General features: G+C 35.6%; 1 protein-coding gene across 2 annotated transcripts in view; it reads left to right on the top strand.

The window, feature by feature from the left end:
- Positions 1-16801, top strand: part of LOC126375668 (leucine-rich repeat-containing protein 24-like) — a 104015-nt gene extending 87214 nt beyond the window's left edge. For both annotated transcript variants that reach the window (XM_050022731.1, XM_050022733.1), the window contains one exon: positions 14580-16801. In XM_050022731.1, coding sequence (XP_049878688.1) covers positions 14612-16378 — 1767 coding nt within the window. In that variant the 5' untranslated portion in view covers positions 14580-14611 and the 3' untranslated portion in view covers positions 16379-16801. The remainder of the gene's footprint in view (positions 1-14579) is intronic.
- The last annotated feature ends 5168 nt before the right edge of the window (positions 16802-21969 follow it).

Raw genomic sequence — 21969 nt, 5'->3', positions numbered from 1 at the left:
CCCTGGTGTCAGGGTTATTATTGAGCCGCCAAAAGCCCCTGACATGACTCATCTAACGACTACTTACTTACATCAATAAGTAGTAACCGAGACCAACGGCTTAACGTGCCTTCCGAAGCACGGATCATCTTACTTTTTGAACAATCAGGTGATCAGCCTGTTATGTCCTTACCAAACTAGGGATCACAAAGTGATTTTTGTGATATGTCCCCATCGGGATTCGAACCCGGGACCTCCGGATCGCGAGCCGTTAAGGTGGAATTAGTGCTTTCGTTGTTGTCTCATGTCCCTTTCGCACTAATAGTTAATAACTCATTACGAAAGAAACGAGTCATACTACGTTAATCGGGTACCATTCTTTAGATACCTTTGGCTAACTCTTGCGTTTAGAAAATATAAAATCCTTCACACTTTTGGTTGTGATTTTGTGTCAATTTGCAATCTTAAAATGAAATGGTGGCATCGACCTTCTTTGACTTTGTTAGGATACGTCCAAAATGAAACTTCAAACTTCGCTGGGTTTCAACTCTTTCATCAATCGGTCCACGTATATGTGTACTAGCGAATGCGCTTTCTCTGAAACTGAAATATGTTTCGAAGCGTGGTTGCGATGGACATCGTAGATAAAACCACGTTAGTTTGTGAGAACAGTGCGTTGACTTAAGTCATTTATCTACTCGTGATTTACATCGTAGAGACACGAATTCGAATCCCGGCTCGGGGTTTATTTTTTATTTTTTTACGTAACTTATTGTAGATTTGCCACAGATGGCATTAACTACTTGGTCGGAACAAATGAAATCGACTTTATCCGTCTTATTACAAGAAATACTTTTGTCTAGGTTTAAGAACTGACTAGTAAGTCCAGCCGTGCTAACGTAATACAATTATCGATCGATTTCTTAAATTGTGTCCAAATCGATAATGTTTGTTTTTTTTCCCTAACGTGATTTTGTTCGTATTTTATGTTAGCAAACTCTACAATAAATTGTAAATTATTAGTAACATACCCAGTTTTAATCAGTAAATGTTAAGTACCACAAATATCACTCTTATTACGGAAACCAAATATTATTACTACAAATTATAATAAGAAATATTATACAAAAGAATACAGCAACTAGTCTTTCAGTTTTCGCTTCTCTCGACAATAATCGTCTTCACTTGTTTTTTTTCTTCGTAGTCCCAGACGGAACACCCGCCAAAACGTTTTTCTCTTAAAAAGTGACGTGACGTTCGTGTTTTGAAATTGCCAACATTTAACCGAACGACATGACTTGGGTTCACATACCAATCGACAAAACGACTTATATATTAAAAATATATTAAAATTATTTTCACAAAACGTTTTATATATTATTACGATTGATTTGGTTTGTTAAACGGGATGAAATGCGCGGTGCGGGCATTATTCGATTATTTGTCATGATTGTTTCTGTGTCTGTGTGTCACTTGTGTTTACACAACTATATTCTATTATTGTCAAATCTTTTAAATAGAATACAAAGACCTAGTAGAAACTCCCATTGAGAAAATGGAACCACCCAAGAGAACGTTGGAGTAAATAAGAGAAGGTTTTGTAAGGCCACTAACCTAACCTAACCTAACCGCACCCAAACTGGACATAATTTTTACGTTATGAAAGGAGATATTTTTGCACCCATCCCTGCCAAAAATAATCGGCAAGTCTCACTGCTCTTTGCCACCTGATTCTGCTCACAAGGTCCAACTCAACAAGTATGGTAACCAAATGAAGAACCGAGTAAGAAGTGTGCTGGCGTCAGCGCTTCGCCGGCATCAGGATCCAGCTCGATGGGAATCAAGGGATGTGAATTCACCAACGCCTCCGCTTTTTGGTAGAAGAGTAGATAGAACCTCCTTAAGGAGCTCGCTCACGGAGTGTTAATTTTACACTGCGTACAAGTCTCCCATCGCGAGCGACCTACCAACAAACTCAATAAAAACCTGGTTCTTATGCAAACAATATATTTAAAGTCGCAGAAAAAGACAATGTTATATATCAAAATATAACGATAATAAAGGAATAAAAAGCTATCAAAGGAGGTAAATTCGTATGAAAAGTTGTTCTATCTTGCACAGCAATATGGTGTCAACCAAGAAATTCACTTCAGTTAGTAAATAATGAAATCCAAAACATATTTCACTTCAAACATGCAACAAAACGTTACCTTCCAGGCAACCTTAGGGTGAATGATATTGAATAAAATATTTTTTATAAATTAAGTACTTTTCTTTTGGCGTGACTTATTGTAGATTTGCCGCAAATGGCCAAGTAGTTATATATTTACGTTACGTAGTCTTTAGAAACATCTCGTTGGTAAAAGTAGCGAATAGCGACGACGACGAAGAAACCCTGGTAATAACGAGAATTTTTACGCCCATTTTATCACCTAGTCAAAAATCACTAACATAGTTGATGCGAAAGGAGCGAAAATTGCTCCGCGTATCGGCGCTTGGAATCTAAATTCTTCAAAAGAGCTCTGATTTATTTCGGCCGTCAAATGTTACTTTGTGAAATGATTTGGTTGAAATAAGTCTATCACAAAGGGGAGGTTAGCACGTCCGCCTCGCACGTGAGCCGTAATAAACCGTAGATCGAATTTGTTACGCGCCACACGTAGTAGGTATTGATAATTTTCGGTGTTTTTTTTTCTTTTTGCTATATATATATATATATGCGAGTTTCTTTTTTAATTAAATCGAAACGCTTTGCCTCTACCTTTTTATTGAAAGCAGCGATGGGGTGTTACACTGCCTCCTGACAATCTGATTACTCTTAGCCATAGAGGCACCAAATCAGCTCGCAACAACAAGCACTTCAGTTCCCCGATACCGACCCCGCCAGGGTGGTCGATGTTTTCTGTCATTCAGCACTTATCCCTATCAGCCCACTAGCGTTGATTACTTATTTCAATTCTAATTTTCTCAGAGGATCAGAAGACGCTATTATCCGATTTTTTGTCATTAGAACACTCAGATACATAAATTCTCGAGTGTTATTATCTTCTCAAAACACTAACACATAATTTGAAGTAACTATAGAGACGTCTTGTCCAACCACATCGATGGTGCAAGAGATAATACAGAGAGTGCCCCTTAAGCCCCCGGCTAGATCGCAAGCCGCGTTGAGTTACTGCCGGCCCGAGATAAATCGCCGACCAGAGATCTTGGCGCGTCCCCTCGAGAGTCAAATATTTACTATATCCTCCACACATTGAAAATGTTACGGTTTGGCTCAATGGGAAACGTGGAAGCAAGTTACGGTGTTTCGCGTTTGGCCTATACTTCTAATTTTATTCCTTCTGTTATAGTGATTCGCGTTTAGCCTATACGTCTCATTTTACTCCTACTGTTACAATGATTCGCGTTTAGTCTATACTTTTTTACTTCTTCTGTGACGTATTTGCCTATGGAACTACTAATATTGAAATTAAAATGCATACTGAAACGCATGCTGAATGAGAGTTTCTGAGCGAAATTGTACCACCGCCCCTTTTTCTTCATATCAGTGGTGCACAGCAAGAGCGGCATCCAGTAATTTCAAGAAAACCCCAACACTCAAGTTTGTCATTTTATCGTCTTTTGGATTTGGCTCAATCGGTATTGACGTTTTAAGGTAGATAATAATTATAATGAACTGTTACAGAAAGTTTACCAGATTTGTATCTCCAAAGACACCAAACACAAACCGAACGCATCTGAATTGTGTTTGTTATTCGATGTGCAGGTACATCTTCTATTTTTAGAAATGTCCCTTGGAAATCATCGCATTTCCGAATACAAACGAATTCTAATTTCTATATTCATTTATAGCGTAAGTATTAGAATTAAATTTGAATTTAGAACTAAGCTTAGTTAACGCGGGAATCAAAACAAATCATCAATAAAGTACTCAGTTTTGAATTCCGATTCTAAAACTTACACGATTACGAGAAATCTAATAATTGATGAACATATAAATTAACATTTATTTGTATTCGAAAATGCGATGATTGCCGGAGGGCATTAAGAAAACAGAAACATTATATTAAACCATTTGATACCACAGGGGTACTTCAAGGATATTATTTCATAATATATTGTACTCGTTTTCTTGGTAACTGTTTGTTGGTAAATTACGTTATACTTACGAGAAAGTGCTTCTATTATGTTAGTTTATTTAGCAGTACATTGTTCAAAATCTAAAGCCCTAAATGAAGGCCTAAATGACCTTTGAAATTGTAATTTACGTTGTATTTTATATTGTGTTTTATTCTCATCAAAAGCCGAAAAAAGAAAGTACCTAACGTAAAGAATGTGATTCGAAAACGATTCTTTTCAAGTAAGAAAAAACTTTTACAAAAAGTATTTCTGATATAAAATATCTAGTAATTTTACTTAACTGCATTTAATTATTGGAAGCCAAGTATTCAAGAGCATCGCAATCGGATTGATACCATGCCATCTTAATTTTGAATATCTGCTTCGGGCAATATCAGATCTATGTTTAGGTCTAAGATGTCAAAAGTGACAGTAGAGGCAAAATTCCAAGATCCCAAGTTTGCTGGCTAAGGCCAGCAGTCAATTTGTTACGTCGAAAGCTGTAGGTTTGAAGTTTGGCTTTCGGCCGAATGTAGAACATATGTATAAGTTTGTACTTCCACTGTAAGGCATCGCTTGAAATAGGCGTGTAGTTCCTTGTAAGAAATTTTGTTGACTTAAGCGCGCCAGGTTTATCTTTTTCTTTGAATATAAAACTGTCAGAAAGAAAAGTTAAGTACCTATGTTATTTTAATGCCATGCGGCAAGTCTATAATAAGGTTACGTCAAAAAACGTACATGGGTCATTCTTCTTTTTTATCGACAATAAGAAGTCATTTTCTCGTTATATCGGATTTAACATCTTTCATTATAACGGCAATAAATATTTAAAAAACATCATATAGAGATGTGTCTGTAGAGGAGTATTTAGTGTTTCTCTTTATCTTGGTAATATACTGTTCCTTGCAGGCGCATTGCAAAATATATTGTGACAGAGTGCCCCTTTTCATCGGAGACAGCATTTCGATTTACCACTCTGTCACAGAATTTTGTGAAAAACAACCAAGCTACGTTAATCACTAATCGAGGAACCGATTAGTATTTCGCTAGTATTTTAAGTATAATAAGATAACTATATTTTTGGACAATGGAAAGATTAAATAAAATTCTAAAACATGCTATGTTATAGCAGAGCGAAGGACAGATCATTGTCGATAAAAAAGAAGAACGACCCACATTAATAATACAGGGTGTTAGTGACATCGTAACGAAAAACTTGAGGTATGATTCAGTCTATTATTCTGAGTTGATATCAAGTGGAATTTTCCGTCGCAGAAGTATGGAACTGAAACTATTTTTTTTAAACTAACATTTTCATGAAGTTTACGACATGACATTCCACTAAAATATTAACTCAAAATCATGGTCTGAATCATCCCCCGAAGCTTTCGTTACGATGTCGCTCACACCCATACGGATCTTTACATACTTGTACAACCTACCGAACGTAGAGCAGGATGGTTCGACTCATGATTCTGAGTTAATATCAAGTGGAATTTTTCATCGTAAAAGTATAGAATTGAAAATAATTTAAAAGAACACAAATAATGAAGAATTTTGCAACGGGAAATTCCACTTCATACTCGTAATAACTCAGAATAATGAGCTAAATCATCTCCCTCAGTAATCGGTACGGTGTCACTAACACTCTGTATATAGGATAGTACCTATGGATTCTTTATTGTAGGTACACATACTGACAAAAAAAAGTGTGCGCATCTCTAAAAGTGACCTAATCAACCCAGAAACATTGTTGCGTTCTGTGTGGTAGGTACATAGAAATGGTACATTGGTATTATACAATTAATCATTATGAACCCTGCTAGCAAAATAAGCTTAAAATAACTATAACTCTTCAATCCAATTACTTATGGTGTAAATTAACATCAAATAGTGTTTATCTAAAGAGAATTCAATGTAAATAATAAGTGTTTTCCCTAACTGGTCAGTTTTCAATTAAGCTCCTGTGTGTACGGATTACTTCCTTCAATTCTAGAAACCCTTGCTATATTCTTGTTCAGTGCTAGCACTAACAATGCTACCTATCAGAGATTTCCGTTGATTTTGGACCAAAATTCCACAGACTGTAGATGAGAACTTCCGTTCAGAACCGAAGCAACTGAAAGTTTCGGTTTTAAACTCAAAATCCCCTTCAAAAATGTAATACCCTTCAAAAATCTAAAATCCCTGGACGATATTCCGGCTAGTTTTTGCACACATTTCCCGCGGCGTCGTTGGAAAATGGCGGGAGATTGCTAAATTAGAACGGTAGCCGTTTTGCACGTAATCGTGTAAGTGTGGATGGACCTTAACGACGTTACCTTGTTACTAGCAGCACCAATTATGAATGTAAAGAGCCTGAAGATATCGGAGAAGAGTTTTATAGAGCACTCGGTTTATAGGTTATTTTTTTAATAACTATCTTTTTTTTAAGGCAATGAGATTTCTGTTTGACAATGTTCCCTGGATTTAAAAAAAACACCTATACCTACAGCCTTTTTAGCGCATTTCTTAGACTTGCTTGAGCAATTTGTTACTATAATTAACAATTAAATCAGTATTAAAGAAATAAATAAAAATAAGTATTACTTAAATATATATGTGGAATTGACAGTCATAATACTCATAATAGAAAGAAATAAAATCAAGAATTTGTTAAGGTTCTTCCATGTTGATCAAAGTATCAGCAATCCAGTGATTGCCTACAAAGTAGCTGTTGCATGCATACAGGCGATTTCAGCCACCTATAACATCCATGTCACTTACTTTTTCGTTTTTGGGACGGCCTTTGCCTTTACGTCGCTGTTCGTCAATCTATTCACTCGCTGGCGGATCTCGCTGTCCTATATTCGTGCGAGGTCCACACAAACATGCCACTTTAGATTTTTTAGATACATTTATCTTCAAAAATATACACAAGCTCTGTGCTTGTGCATTGAGACTATTTATTCTTTCTATGGAATATCCTGTGATATCAATAAGTTATGTTAAAATTATAATCATTTTATTAATTAAATATCGCTATCACCAAAAATGTTCATGAGCTACATACCTACTAAACTAATCGCAACGATTACAAAAAAAATGATTATATTTATACAGAGTGTTAGTGACATCGTAACGACAACTTTGAGATGATGACAAGTGGAATTTTCCATCGCAAACATATGGAACTGAAAATAATTAAAACACACATGAAAATTCTCATGAATTTTCCGACAGGAAATTCCACTTTATATCAACTCTGAATCATGGTCTGCATCATCCCACTCAGTATTCGTTATGGTGTTACTAACACCCATACGTACCTACTTCTATGGCTACCTGTGTAAGTGTAAGTGACATCGTAACGAATACTGAGGAGGATCAGATCATTACTAAGAGTTAATATCAAGTGGAATTTTCCATCGCAAAACTATAGAATTAAAAATAATTTTACAAAACACAAAAAATATAAATTTTATATTTACTTAGAATCATGGTTAATCAACCCCCTCAGTATTCGTTATAATATCACTAACACCCCGTGAATATGCTCTTATAACCGAATTTACTATTATGGTGACTTTCCGATAAGCAAATATCCATACTGGATGCCCAAAGAGAGATGGAGCCAGGCGAGTTACTTTGTTTGCTATACGAGCAGCAAAACACGTCCGTCAGCTATTTTCAAGCAGTTATTGGATCCAGGAAGCTAATACCGATAAATAAAACGCGTTTCTTTGTCTAAACAGATATACAGCACGAACGTCTTTCAATAGTCAAATCGTGCTCCCGAATCCTGGTACCTGATGAATGTAAATGTGAAAGATAGCCTGGCAAGTATTGTCACTGTAAAAATGCTGCATAAACTGTGAACAATTGTGACGAGACAGAAAAAGGATGAGTATGAATCCAAAGTACATGAGGTAAAGTACGGTGCGGAAATACAAACGTCCAACGTTTGGCTCGTTGCTAGTAAATAGCACGAATCAAAAAGAAGGTTCTAGAATCAAACATTCTTATCACGGAGCAGGTCCAATGGATCTTGAAGCCAACGATCTAAAACAATATTAATGTGCAGGAGGCAGGTCTCGAACTTGGCGTCACGCCAGCCGCACTGCCGTAGAGCTGATTTAATTTTGCCAGAATTTAGTCAAGTGCCCCGGGCTATAGGGGGCGCTTTAATGAAACGTGAAGGCATTTATTAAGAAGCTATTGCAACGGCGGTTCTGCTGGGTTTGAACGAATTGGACATGGCTCTATATACCAATGTCTATAGTCCATTGCCACACAGGTTTCTCCCTCAGTTTTCAATCAAGGAAGCTAGAGTGAATCAGGCATTTACAAGTGTAGGTAAACGTACCGGACAGATAAGAACAAATAATTCTGTATCAAACAGCATAAACCGTGTACGTTAAAAAGGATGCTAGTAAAGAATACTGAGGGGGATGATTCAGGTCATGATTCTGAGTTAATAATCAAGTGGAATTTCCTGTTGATATTATCCACTTGATATTACCTTAAAGTCATGGTCATTGACTCAAAATTTTTCGTAACGTTGTCACTAAGACCCTGTATTTACAAAAATATCTATATACCTGCATTAATAACCTGCCCTACAGAAAGTGCTAAGTAAAATTGATCTTTTAAATTGAAAATAGTCCAGACATTATTAATTGGACAAGACACTTTTCATTGCTTGAATAATGTTAATTATGTCCAATCTGGTTTTAATTAAGAATATAAAACTGATTCTGAACGATTAATTGTTTAAGATCTCCCATTTTTTATTTCTCCTGTTTTAGGATTGGTCTGAAGTAATTTAGGTAGCTTATTTAAATTTACGATAAAGTTCTTTAATTAATTTAGTTAAAAGGGCTGCTGTATAAACGGATCGTTTTATTATAATGGATTAATAAATTACTTAATCTCTATTTGACAAGGGAATAAAGAAAAATATAAAATTAACTGCTTAAATCAAGCTCTCAGTAATACTTTGGACTCTAGATACGGCAAAAAAGAGTGTCTTTTCATCAAACTGTATATGAAGGTTAGCCGTTCTCTAGTCTACTATCAAATTAATAACCAGTATTTTTCTCTCATGAATAAAGAAGTCCAGTTTATAAGTTTCTGGGTGTGTTTTTAAAAGTTCTTTATTGATTATAATAATTTAAATGTTAACTCACAAATCATAGTCACCGAAAAATAAAACAACAATTTAAAATAAAACGTTTCCAGGCAATTATACATCGTTACGTAGGTACACTAAATGTTCATTTTATAATCAACTTAGACGTCGATTATTTTTGGTTTGTAGGATATAATCTCTGGGCCTACTGAACCGATTTCGAAAATGTTTTCAGCAAAAGAAAGTTACTGAGTATTATATATATTTATAACCAAATTCCTCGCAGATACAGTTGCGGACATAAAGCTAGTTAATCTCCTTCTCGTGTGGATTGTGATGTGAATTTCCAACCCCATCAACCGTGGCGTCAGGGTTACTATTGAAACGCCAAAGACCCCTGACACGGCTCATGGCTCACTACTAACTTGCATCAGTAAGTCGTAACCGGAACCAATGGCTTAACGTGCCTTCCTAAGCACGGATCATCTTACTTTCGAACAATCAGGTGATCAGTCTATAATGTCCTAACCAAACTAGGGATCACAAAGTAATTTTCGTGATATGTCCCTACCGGGATTTGAACCCGGGACCTCCGGATCGTAAGCCAAACGCTCAAGCCACTGGACCACGGAGGCTAGTTAATTATATACCATGTTGTCCTAGATTAGGAGCAAGGAGGTTATTTAGTCCATATACGTAATGACGTTAGGTCTCAAATTAATGACCTAGCCATCCAATTACATTCAGTACACGAAGTTGTGTGACAGTAACGAGGATACGTTGTACTTAATGAAATAATTCCAGATTACGTATTACTTAGAGCACTTGCGTTAATGAGTCATTATGACAGTAATAGGCTACTAAATTATTGCGAAAAATAATAATCGTTACATTTAGTGCAATAAATATAAATTTAATTAATATTTATATGTCGGAGTTAGTTATGAATTAAGAAGAGAAATTGATCAAATCGGAAAATAAAATGAAGTTACATCACTTCCCTCATGAAGTTGCAACGCTCCAACGGCAGGTGGCGTACGGCCAGAGCTGAGTGAAGTCGACAGTCACTACAGAGTCGTCGTGTCGAACGGACGTGCACTGCCGTTATAGTCGGGCAGTCTACCGCGAACCTTCGTCGTGAACGGACGTGTCGAATAATTACGATCGGAACGTGGAGTGCTATAGTTGCTCACCTATAACTTGTAGGGACGTCAAGAAAGTGTGATCGGAAAAGAGAGCACCTAGCAATTACGTTCACATGTACCGAGGATTCGGTCCGAATATAGGAACCATGGGTGGTGGAGGGCCCCTTCGCGCTAACGTCCTTATGCGCGCTAGATAACGAGAGACTGTGTAACCGTTACGAATACTGTGTCGTTGCCGTGAGTCGAGAATCGTGATACAAAAACTATGTGGAAGTAAATAAAATGATTGTGATACTGATGACGGCCATTATTGTCTTCTAACGCCCACCCTCCATTCTGATGATGATGTTACGACCCACTGTTACGACATAAATATATATTATCTTATATATTTACCTACCCTAACTTATTTACTTTTTATATTTATATAGTTAATATTTATTTATGTATTACCTCATAATGGTGGTACTTCCAGCATTTAAATTTATTTTAAGTTATACTTGTCATGTTCTTATCAACAGCAAAGGGACGGGTAATCGACAGGCATATACAATTTAATGAACACATTTATTTCAATTTCAGGCAAATTTTACATTGGCCAATAACCAAGTAACCCGACAGAATTAGGTAAGTTGACAGCACACGTCAAGCGGTCTACATAACAGTGCGATACCTATTTAATTCGTCCGAGCTATATGTTCATTCACTTTTTATTTTTTCAAATTAACAGCTGTCAATCGTCCGTCCCTTTCCTTTTCGGCGGATAAGAAAGGTATAACTTAAAATAAAATTAGGTGTCTGCAGGAAACGGGGCAAATACATACCTAATAATAATTCTAATCTCTATCTTTATTATTAGTAACAAATCTTTTTCTCTTTTTCAGTAACATTATTATTAAAGAACAAAGTACAATAAAAATGGTTCACGAATGAACAAATTAAGACGTTCCTAAATAGAGAAAATATTTTTTAGTTTTATAGGTAGTCATTTCTAAAATATGGAGCTTCTTTTTAGTGACTACGCCATCGTAATATTAATTCCATTATTTTTTTTACTTAATAACCCAGTATCCTCGCTACGGACTTAGTTTTAAACAGGTTGACAGCATGAACCGCTAGCTAATACACCTCGTCATAATCTTCTTTGTGCAGTTTCTACTGAAATTTTAAACAAAGCCGGATTAACTAGGTGTATTGCGAAAATATTTTAGTTAAAAGCATAGACTTTTCCGGCTAAGTCTTTAGCAAATGCTTAGCCTTTTTTTGGCGTGAGTTATTGTGGATTTGCCTCGAATGGTATTTTAGTTGGATGGAGCTTAACTAATCTGCTTTGTTGCAAAACATAGTGTAATGTTTTGGCTAAATGCGTTTGAAATAGTAATAATCGGATGTTTTCATGAACCTGTGTTGAATATTCGAAATTTGACTAACAAATTTAAAACACTGATTACTCAAAACAGGTACAGCAAACTCTCACCTGGGACCATCAAAGTATGTTGTTTGTTGTTGTTCAGAAAATGCAACATCTACTGAAAGTAACATCTTAGCAGTGGAAATTCAAAAAATGACTAAATATTGAATGGTATTTTTTTTGTTTTTGAAAATTAACTTCTATCCGTTTCCGTTTCCCCTGACAACGTTTATGCGAAAGGATATCATCGGCTTTCCATACTTCGCCCGACCCAAATGTGAAGATGCCGACCAGAGAAAAAATCATATCGGAGCTATACTTAGAATTGACCGGCACTTTAACATTTTCACTAAAAATGTGTGTAAAATACAGTTTTTTAATTACGAATAAAACCGAAGATATTGACTCTACAACTTTGGTGCTATAGTAATAAATGCTCAGACGAATATAGCAAAATTTTTTTGCCCAGCACTTTGACTTCTGGGCCGAAATCCGAGGATCTCCTTTCATGATGACCGGTTGGGTATATAATTACAGTTAAGGAGTTTTTATTCTTTCTTTTTTTTGACGTGACTTATTGTAGATTTGCCGCAGGTGGCATTAACTACTAAGCCGGACAAATGGGGAGCGCTGGAGGCTCTCACCCGGTATAACGTTTACGACAACAGGCCTGACGGTGCCCAGTTGGGCGCGAACCTCTGCTCAGGGTGTCGTCTAAGAGGAAAAAATATTTGAAAGAATTAATCAACCCTAGTGGGTCGATAGCGACAAGCGCTGATTGAGGGAAGTCGTCGACCAAGCCGGCGGGGTCGGTATCGGGGTCCTGAAGTGTTTGGTGTCACGAGCTGATTGGCTGCCACTATGGCTAGAGTAATCGGGTCGTCATAGTTAAGGAGTGACAGCTTAACGAACAAACCAACTAATATTTTCAACACATCACATTTTAATATTAGAGACATTCGTGCAAATATTAATATCTTCAAAAGTAAAAAGTACTAGCCAAAGGAGACGTTATTTCCGAGAAAAACTTTTCTACAATCCATCTCTACCACGATTTTAAACTTCTGCAGACGATGTTATGAAAGTAAGTAATTAAAAAGTCAAATGAAATATTTTTTTATGAAACGCTTTATTAAAGAAATAAATTATGTATTATAAAAGCCACACAAAACCATCAAACTTAAAACGTACAGAAAATGATAATTAAATAAAAACAATAAAAACACTTAAGATATTTTATTCTTTAAATAATATTTTACCTGTATCCCGTACAATAGATACATCTTCATATTAATGTAAATTTCATAATTATTATTTTCTTCATCTTTCGTACGACAGAATGTGGGAATTATTTATTGAGCCGTCAAAGGCTCCGAAAAGCCTAAGTGACCAAAGGTAAATTATGAATTGATATTGATACAACACTTAAAAAAATCTCAAATCCCGTACCCCAAAACTTTATCCTGCCAATTTAATTATCAAGAAAATCTCTTAAGGGCCAGCTTGTCATTCTAATTTATAACTGTACCGTCAGTTATGAATTCCCTTGGGTTAAAACACCCTGCCTCTGCATTGACTAGCTTTATTTGCAAGAAGGATTTACATCCAACGCCACAGGGTACCAACCGTTATCTCACTGCAAGTATCCCAAGATCCGACCCTGCATAATATTTCGCCGTCAAGGCAAACTAATTTCATTTACGGGGTGGACAGTTAATAATATTCCGGCATATATTATGCCCGCATTCAGGTCAAAGGTCCGCAATTAGTCTTGTCTCTAGGTGTGTCGTCATAACTGGGCTAATCTCGTCTGTTAAGAGCGTTTTTTTTTTTGCTTTTCGTACATAATTTGGATGTTTTATTTGTGAACAGTTTTTTTTTTTGTGGAGAATAATTGTCTTTTGATAGACAAGAATGGAGAATGCTACACCGACAAGAGCGTAGCTCTTAAATTAGTGATGTAATTTGTGAACATATTTCCGAAACGTTTAAGTTGTATGAAAATACTTCGGTAGTTATTTCTTCAGTGCCCCAATTACGTACTATTATTTATTAACATGAATAGGTACTTTTTTGTTTTACCTATTACAAGGTTGACTAATTAATTAATTTTGGAAATGTCGGTTTAAAACCGTAAAAACCTCGTAAGTGTCTTATTGAAAAATCACATACTGATGTAACTGTCTTCAGCAAAACCTCCAAACTGTCACGCTACTTCTATTTCAGATAATCTGAGCTTACTTTGTTAACTGGATTGAATCTAGCATGTCTGTTGTGAGGTGCTGTAAACAAAAATCAGGTTATGATTTTCCAAAAAGGCGCTTACGAGAATTTCACTATAAGATAACAACAAACAGGTTAAGGTCAGTGATCCCTTCAACATTTGTAGTAGATGTTTCCTTTTGAGACCCTTAAACCAGCGCAATTCGACTACCACCAACTGTAGCAGTTCATTATTTCCCTTAGTCACTCAAATATTACACACAAACCGCAAACTAGCAGCCACTACCTTGGACCGCCTTTGACGAATATTATTCATACCGTACACAACCTCTCGCCCCTTTGTGATCCACGTCAATCGTAATTAAACGCTACGTCATATCAAATGTTTGATCTCCATTTAAACTCAAACAAGTAAGATAGGTCAGCGCGATACGACATGGTTAAGCGACCACTATTAATTACTGCAAACATCCCTCAACAACCTCAACATCTTTGTACGGGTTAACCTCAACAGGCCCACTTGAGTCGTACCCAATTAAAGCCACCAATTATACTGATCGTATAACTAACCTGAAATGTTTTGTTCCAGGTAAACGAACAAGATACGGTCCCTGATATGAAATGGGAATTCGGGAACGGTGGAGCGCTTGCTGCCTGCTCGTAGTACTGTTTGTGAACCATACTGGCAGCGACTGGACGAAATGCGGGCACCTGCCAGACTGTCAATGCAAATGGTCGTCGGGGAAGAAAACAGCGTCGTGTGTATCAGCGGGGCTAAAACAAATTCCGCATTTGGCGTCCGAAATTCAAGTCCTCGATCTACATGGAAATCCATTAGGGGTATTAGAACAAGACGCTTTCGCCAAAATCGAACTATTGAATATACAACGATTAAATCTCAGTGCAACACACTTACGTTCAGTGCACGCAGATACTTTCAGAGAACTTCGAATATTAATAGAGGTAGACCTCTCTCAGAACGAGCTGTTGCAACTGTCACCTGACACTTTTCGGGGCAACGACCGACTGAGGTTGTTGGTACTCAACGACAACCCGCTGAACTCACTAGTTGCCGAGCAGTTTCCCCCGCTGCAACATTTGAAGAAACTCGAACTCTCCAGATGCAAACTACACAGCATTCACCCCTTTGCTTTTGCAAACTTGCGGGCGTTGGAAACTATTCATGTGCATCAAAACTTACTCACGCATCTCCATCAAGATACATTCAACCTTCCGGTTTTGAAAACTTTAACATTGTCGGATAATCCCTGGTATTGTGACTGCAGACTGAGAAACTTCCACGAATGGTTTTTAAATGACAATCGCAATCTCGTTAATGAGGAAGTGTTTTGTAATGGACCAGAAAATGTGGCGCAAATATCGTGGCGGTCTGTCAAGGGCGAAGATATGGTTTGTCCCCCAATCGCTTATTCGAGTCCAACGGTCATTAGAACCGAGGCAGGGGCCGACATAAGTTTCGGTTGCTTTGTTCGCGGCGATCCAATACCAACCGTAACTTGGTCGTTCCGCCATTTTGAAATTCATAACAATACAAGTCAACATAGTGAAATATTAATTCAAAAGTACCAAAGTGACTATTTTGATGAATATAGTGACGATTTTATAAACAAAAGTGCTCAGTGGATCAATGTGACCATTACAAACGTAACGAGTGACTTATCTGGTGAATGGAAATGTACTGCTAAGAGTTCCGCGGGTGAGTCTAAGGCTTACCTGACTTTGTTTCTGCCTAAAGCCCGAACAGCGACGGCACGAGTCGCCCCAGATTATTCCACATTTATCATGGTAGCCGGTTCAATGTTAGCTATGACTGGTGTTGGGTTCATAGCAGCATGTGTGTGTTGGAAGACTAGACGTCGAAGAGTGCCACCAAGTAGAAGTTTCACTGACCAAGAAAAGAAGCTTCTAGACACATCATTGGCAGTCAGTTGTGATAGAACTAGTGCCGATTTGGGTTCATCATATGGTTTTGAAATGTTAGACAGATCAATGTCGATGGAGAGTGAAGACACTCAGCGGTGTTTAGAGCCGGTGCAAATAACAATTGAAGGACCCCCAGGTACTTACCCTCCACCACCTGCAGAGTTCGCACTACCAGCTCCATATGGCAACATATTTATATCAGTCCAAGTTTCTGGTCATAATGAAGAATATCCAGATTTATTAGGAGGTGGTGCTACGTTACCAAGAAGAAGTAGAACATGCTTTTTAAAATCAACTTACGATAATATGGGACCTAGAATAACTGCAGCAGGCAGTTCTACATGGTCCCTTCCAGGTGCCAATGTTGATAATAAGAATGTCGAGAAAGATATTCCCCTAACGATGCCACTTTCAACGTTTTCTACTGAATTCACAGCTTTGTAAAAATAATTCGTAAGGATCACTAATATTTACTTATTATAATTATGTTTATATTTACAGCGTACGTTATGTTTTGCATTTTAACGAGTGAATTGTATTGAATAACATATCAATTTTGTAGTTATATAATGGATGGAGTTAATATTAATTTTATGTGATCGTTGCATTTAATAATATAATTTATTAAGTAAATTATCTAGGACTGAAGTAGTTAGTATACGAAATACTCTTTTAAATCCGTACCAAAAAGAAAATAGTTCAATATAGTCCTTTTGACATTGTGTTGAGTTACTATTTGCACAGACAATTTTGCTTTTTAAGAGAAAAATTCTTATAGAATCATAAGATGTTGTACAATTGATTGTATATTTATATCTATGCTCTTAATATTAGTCATATTTTAAGATTTTTGATCCGATTGTTGCTTTGAATGCAAAGAGAGAATTACAAGAAATGTAAAGATAAAAAAATGGTTTTATATTTATAATCCTTTTAAACACCCTAAAGCAGATTTTTTTGTTAAAATATTTTTTGTAACTTGCCATGCCACTCAATATTTTATACAATTTGACTTAACAATGATGATGAAAATTACTTGATGTTGAAATTCAAATTTCATATATCGCGGGTAGTAAAATAATAACTCTAATCATCAAATCTTATCTGTACTATTGTCCAGTAATATCTTTTCAAAGCAACTTTCAATGTATTTAATCAAACCGACTGTCTTCCATCACAGGTTTCAACAAACGAAACACAATTCCGGAACCCTCGACTCAAGAATCGCACTCTACTTTTCAGCTGATCGAATTTTCTAGATAGCATCGCGACCTAACCTTTGTCAGTTCATGGAACATGAAACGTGAACATTCGTTTCCTCCGTGTTCCTTGGAAAGCTGTGAAATCCAATCTGAGGAGTGGACGAGGAGTGAGCGATTCGAGCAGGAAATAGAACTGGCAAAAGCTTATTTTGACGTTTGATATAAATTGGGATTAAGTCATTTGGAGAAATATCGCCAAGTTTGAAATTTCAAATGGTTTAGTTGCCAAGATTGCTAGCAAATTTTGTGATGGAATTGAATTCGTAAAATTTCGATTTTAATTCATTGAGTGCAAGACAGGCTTAGAATTTAAAAATCAATGTAGGTGTTGAAATGACATAAGTACTCTATGTACTTACACAAGAAATATTTGTCAATGTTTCCTAAAGAAGGGAATTTTAAAACACTGCTCTTCTGTATAATTGATCTTAAAGATTTTGTGTAAATTGTGTCTTGAGCATGCGTTGAAAAATTAAAATTGGTCTGTACCTTCTCATTATTCATATACCATGCAACCTAGTTTGCTTCCTTTTTTATTAGTCCTTACAAGTTTTTTCGACATGGCTTATTTACTTATTGCCTCGAGTATTGTGCGATTGAATTTTCTTTGTATTTAAATAAAGAGTTTATGTTAATAAACTGTATCAATGTGGAATTTTACAATATCGCTGGTCATCATCATCAATTTAAGAGCCACGCTCTTGTCGGTCCAGCATTTTTCATTCTGCTTTTTTAGGTATCGCTGGTATGTTTTGCATATTAGATTGTCAATGTAATCGTTGGCAAACTTTTTGGAAAATTTTTTGGATACACAGTACTAACATCAACAATTGGAAAATATGTAAACTGAAAAAGAAAATATAATGCAATAAACAATCCTCCTTAATATATATGTGTCTACCCCGAGCATCACTAGGGGTTAAAGTACTTTAACTATATTGATCTCAACTCTGCGAACTATAAACCGCTTTGGAGCAGCTATTACTTTCTAAGGTGTAACGGTTTACTGTTCGTATTTGTTTATATCTAAGTAAAATCAACTATATTCCGAAGAATAGTGTTGCAAGTGCAGAATACGGTAGAGCCTTGCACCAAATTATTGCATTACTACAACTGACATGCTGTAAACAAATAGACTCACATCCGCTGATGAGTTTTTCTAAAAAAGCGTACATATTAAGTTATGTAGATAGTATAAGTTCGTTTCCTCAAATTAAGATGTTATAGCTGTTCAAATAAAGCGCAATATCGGTTGTCTGCACAACAAGTCGTCGCTTGTGACAAGATACACAGCGGATACTTTTTTTGCAGAGATTGAATCATTACTTACAAAACGACTAATTATAAGTCGCATTGATTATTGGCATATTTTGTGCAGGGATGATGCCAAAACTAATCTAAAAAAGCTATCATATAGTTCATAGATCTGCGCCCCGTGAGAATCAGTTCTTGCGTGAGCATCAGAATGACTGCCCAAAATGGCAGATCAGCTTTAAAATATTACTAACATCCAATACCTATTAGCAACTATTTAATACCTTTGTATAGATATTTTCTACCTAATTAATAAATAAGAAAATTAATTTAAAAAATGGCCAGTCAATTTGATGTCTGAATGACCACCCACATTTAGAATCTCCACAAAAAGGCTCCGAAATGTAGTTTCGCCTACACACAAATTTAGTACCTATTCAATACCTAAACAAATATTTTTTTATATTTTCAAAACAACAAATATTAAAAATATGAGCAAAAAAGTTTCAACGAAAATGTTAATTGTTTATTGTTTACAACTCAATTATGCACATAATACAATTTATAAAAAAGGAACATATTTAATATTTTCTTACATATAAAATGCAATGTGCGTAGAAGCATTTACAGCTTTTTGTTATTCTGGTGGACAAATCGTCAAAACATTGCCATTTTGTGCCCCTGCGGCAATGGGATTTATAATGTCCTATACTATTAGAACTGGGTGGAGGAACAAATTCAATTACAGATAAGAGTTTATATTCAGTATCTTTTAACGTCATATTTCTTGGTAAATCAGAAAGAAACAATTATGCAACTATGCACTGGAAAAATAATAATTCCTTATTCCAATATTCCGTAAGTATGGGAATAGCAAGAATGTGCCATTTATGAAATTTTAATATTGCATTTTATATGCAATAAAAGATTAATATGTTCATTTTTTATAAATTGTATTATGTGCATAATTGAGTTGTAAACAATAAACAATTAACATTTTCGTTAAAACATTTTTTGCTCATATTTTTTTTATTTGTTGTTTTGAAAATATAAAAAAAATATTTGTTTAGGTATTGAATAGGTACTAAATTTGTGTGTAGGCGAAACTACATTTCGGAGCCTTTTTGTGGAGATTCTAAATGTGGGTGGTCATTCAGACATCAGAATGACTGGTCATTTTTTAAATTAATTTTCTTATTTATTAATTAGGTAGAAAATATCTATACAAAGGTATTAAATAGTAGCTAATAGGTATTGGATGTTAGTAATATTTTAAAACTGATCTGTCGCTTTGGGCAGTCATTCTGATGCTCACGGTTCTTGCGGATAAAATAAACAAGATAATTAGAAAACATGAATGGGAATGAAGCTACAAAAATATTCTATTCACAAGTGTGCTCTAGGTAATCTGGTACTACTAGTCGCGTCACTTAATTACACTTAATCCAATTAGTTCAAGACACAGGTCAGGTGGCTTTACATCGAATGAAATACCTTCACAATAAGAATTTTCGCACGTTATTACGTGCAATAGTGACTTTGATTCAAGCAGGATTTATTTTCTAATAAGTAATTTAATTAAATCAAATGCACTTTATTGCAGAAACTAAATGCCAGCAGTAAATTAATTTATTATTATTTATCAGATTTTAGCAGGATCGCGTTATATTACTTACGCATATTACATTTTGATATCATCAATATTTAACATTTTATTAAATTGCATATTCATTTAATAGGGGTCGCATCTCCTAGTGCCATTGTTATTTTATGTTAAACTAATTTCTGGGCACCATCAGGCTTGTGTAGTCTTAAATTTTTGTACCGGGCCTGCAGCGCTCCCCATTTATTCTGCTAAGCATTTAATGCCATCTGAGGCAAATGTACCATAAGTCACGTCAATAAAATGTTAACATCCCCTTTTCGTCATAAGTACTTCTGCAAAAATTCTGGTAAATAAAAAGAAAAAAATATCGCCGGCTAGGTACAAGCTGAACAAGCTGACTCCTCATACAGTACATGCGACAATATTCGGTACACAGAAGTCGATACGTAAACTCGGTTACCTTACATTCCGTATTCGAAACGCATACTCTGTACGCCCCTCGCCTGACAATTCGGCTATTATTTCATACAAATTGAAATGTCAGCAAGCTGATTTGACTACCCTTCTTACGAGGTGCTAGGCTCGTTGTCGAAGATGAAACTGCTAAAGATTGGCATGTTATATAAATGTGGATTTTGGGTAAGGATTTTCTGAAGCCATGTGATGTATTACCGGATGAGAGTCCTCAGCGCTCCACATTTGCGGCAAATCTAAAATAAGTCAAAAAGGTGATCTATTTCTAACTCATATGTAATAGTAAGTAATTAGGAACAAACCTGCGTATGCTGCTTAAAATGTATTGCATTAGGTTCTGATTTTATGTAAGAACCCTTTTTGTATGTAAAATTATCACAATGAAGTATTTCACCCTATAAAGCATTTAAAATTGTTCGCCTTGATTCCTTCTTTTTTGGATATACACAACTATACTATCATGACTCATGACATGTGAGAGAAAAGAAAATCAGTCGATCTGTACTACTATATTACCAACATAATGTAATCACAACTTTAACCAAGATGAGTTGGACAGACGATACGTCATTACAATTAATAGGTAAAGTATTGGTTATAACGCTTTGTCCGCTAAGGGGCAACTTCTCAGAAGACAAACTTGCTAAACAGCAATTTCTCAAAACAACAAAATCGTGTAAAGGCAACAGTACAATCAACATATTACGTAGTGTTGCCTAAAAAAAATATACGACACTCTATTATTAAAATATGTCGCAGACGCTTAGTTTTGGTTTACAAGTGATTTTCCAACTACCTTTCTTCTAATAATAATAAAGCACGAATTTCAGGGCACGAAGTTTCCTAGTAAACATCAATGACATTGTTAAATCAAATAATATTGAGTGAAACTCTGGACTTTGTAAACATATTATTACTTGAGAATAAGAAATTAGTTTTTTTTTTTTTTTTTTTTTTTTTTCCTTTTCTTTCTTTTTTTATATAGATAAGTGTTTTTATAATATTTTTTAGTAGTTATTATTGTATGTCACAACATGACTAAATGTGCTGAGCGCTATAAGCTTTACTTACATCGATATACTTACCACATTTATGACAATAAATTTCATTTCATTTCATTTCATTTCATTTCATTTCATTTCATTTCAATACATAACTGCTGGCACAAAATAAACATGCATGAATAAATTCACATACTATTACTATCTAAAGTTAGCAGACAGGTATACAACACAACAGAATATTAACTTTACACGCACTGGTATATTGGTATGCTTCATAGTAATTGCCTATTTGTATTGTCAGTGACAGGATTCATTAATAATAGACAGCTATTGTCAATCTCTTTCACTTCGTATATGTAATGTACCAGGAGTGTTTGGTGTTTAATGAATGAAACAAAAAATGTTTTATACATTTTTCTTAAATCCTTTTACACA

Source organism: Pectinophora gossypiella, chromosome 19, assembly GCF_024362695.1.
Source record: "Pectinophora gossypiella chromosome 19, ilPecGoss1.1, whole genome shotgun sequence".
NCBI classification, from domain to species: domain Eukaryota; kingdom Metazoa; phylum Arthropoda; class Insecta; order Lepidoptera; family Gelechiidae; genus Pectinophora; species Pectinophora gossypiella.
Note: the sequence above shows the minus strand (reverse complement) of the source record. Positions and strands in the feature narration are given on the sequence as shown.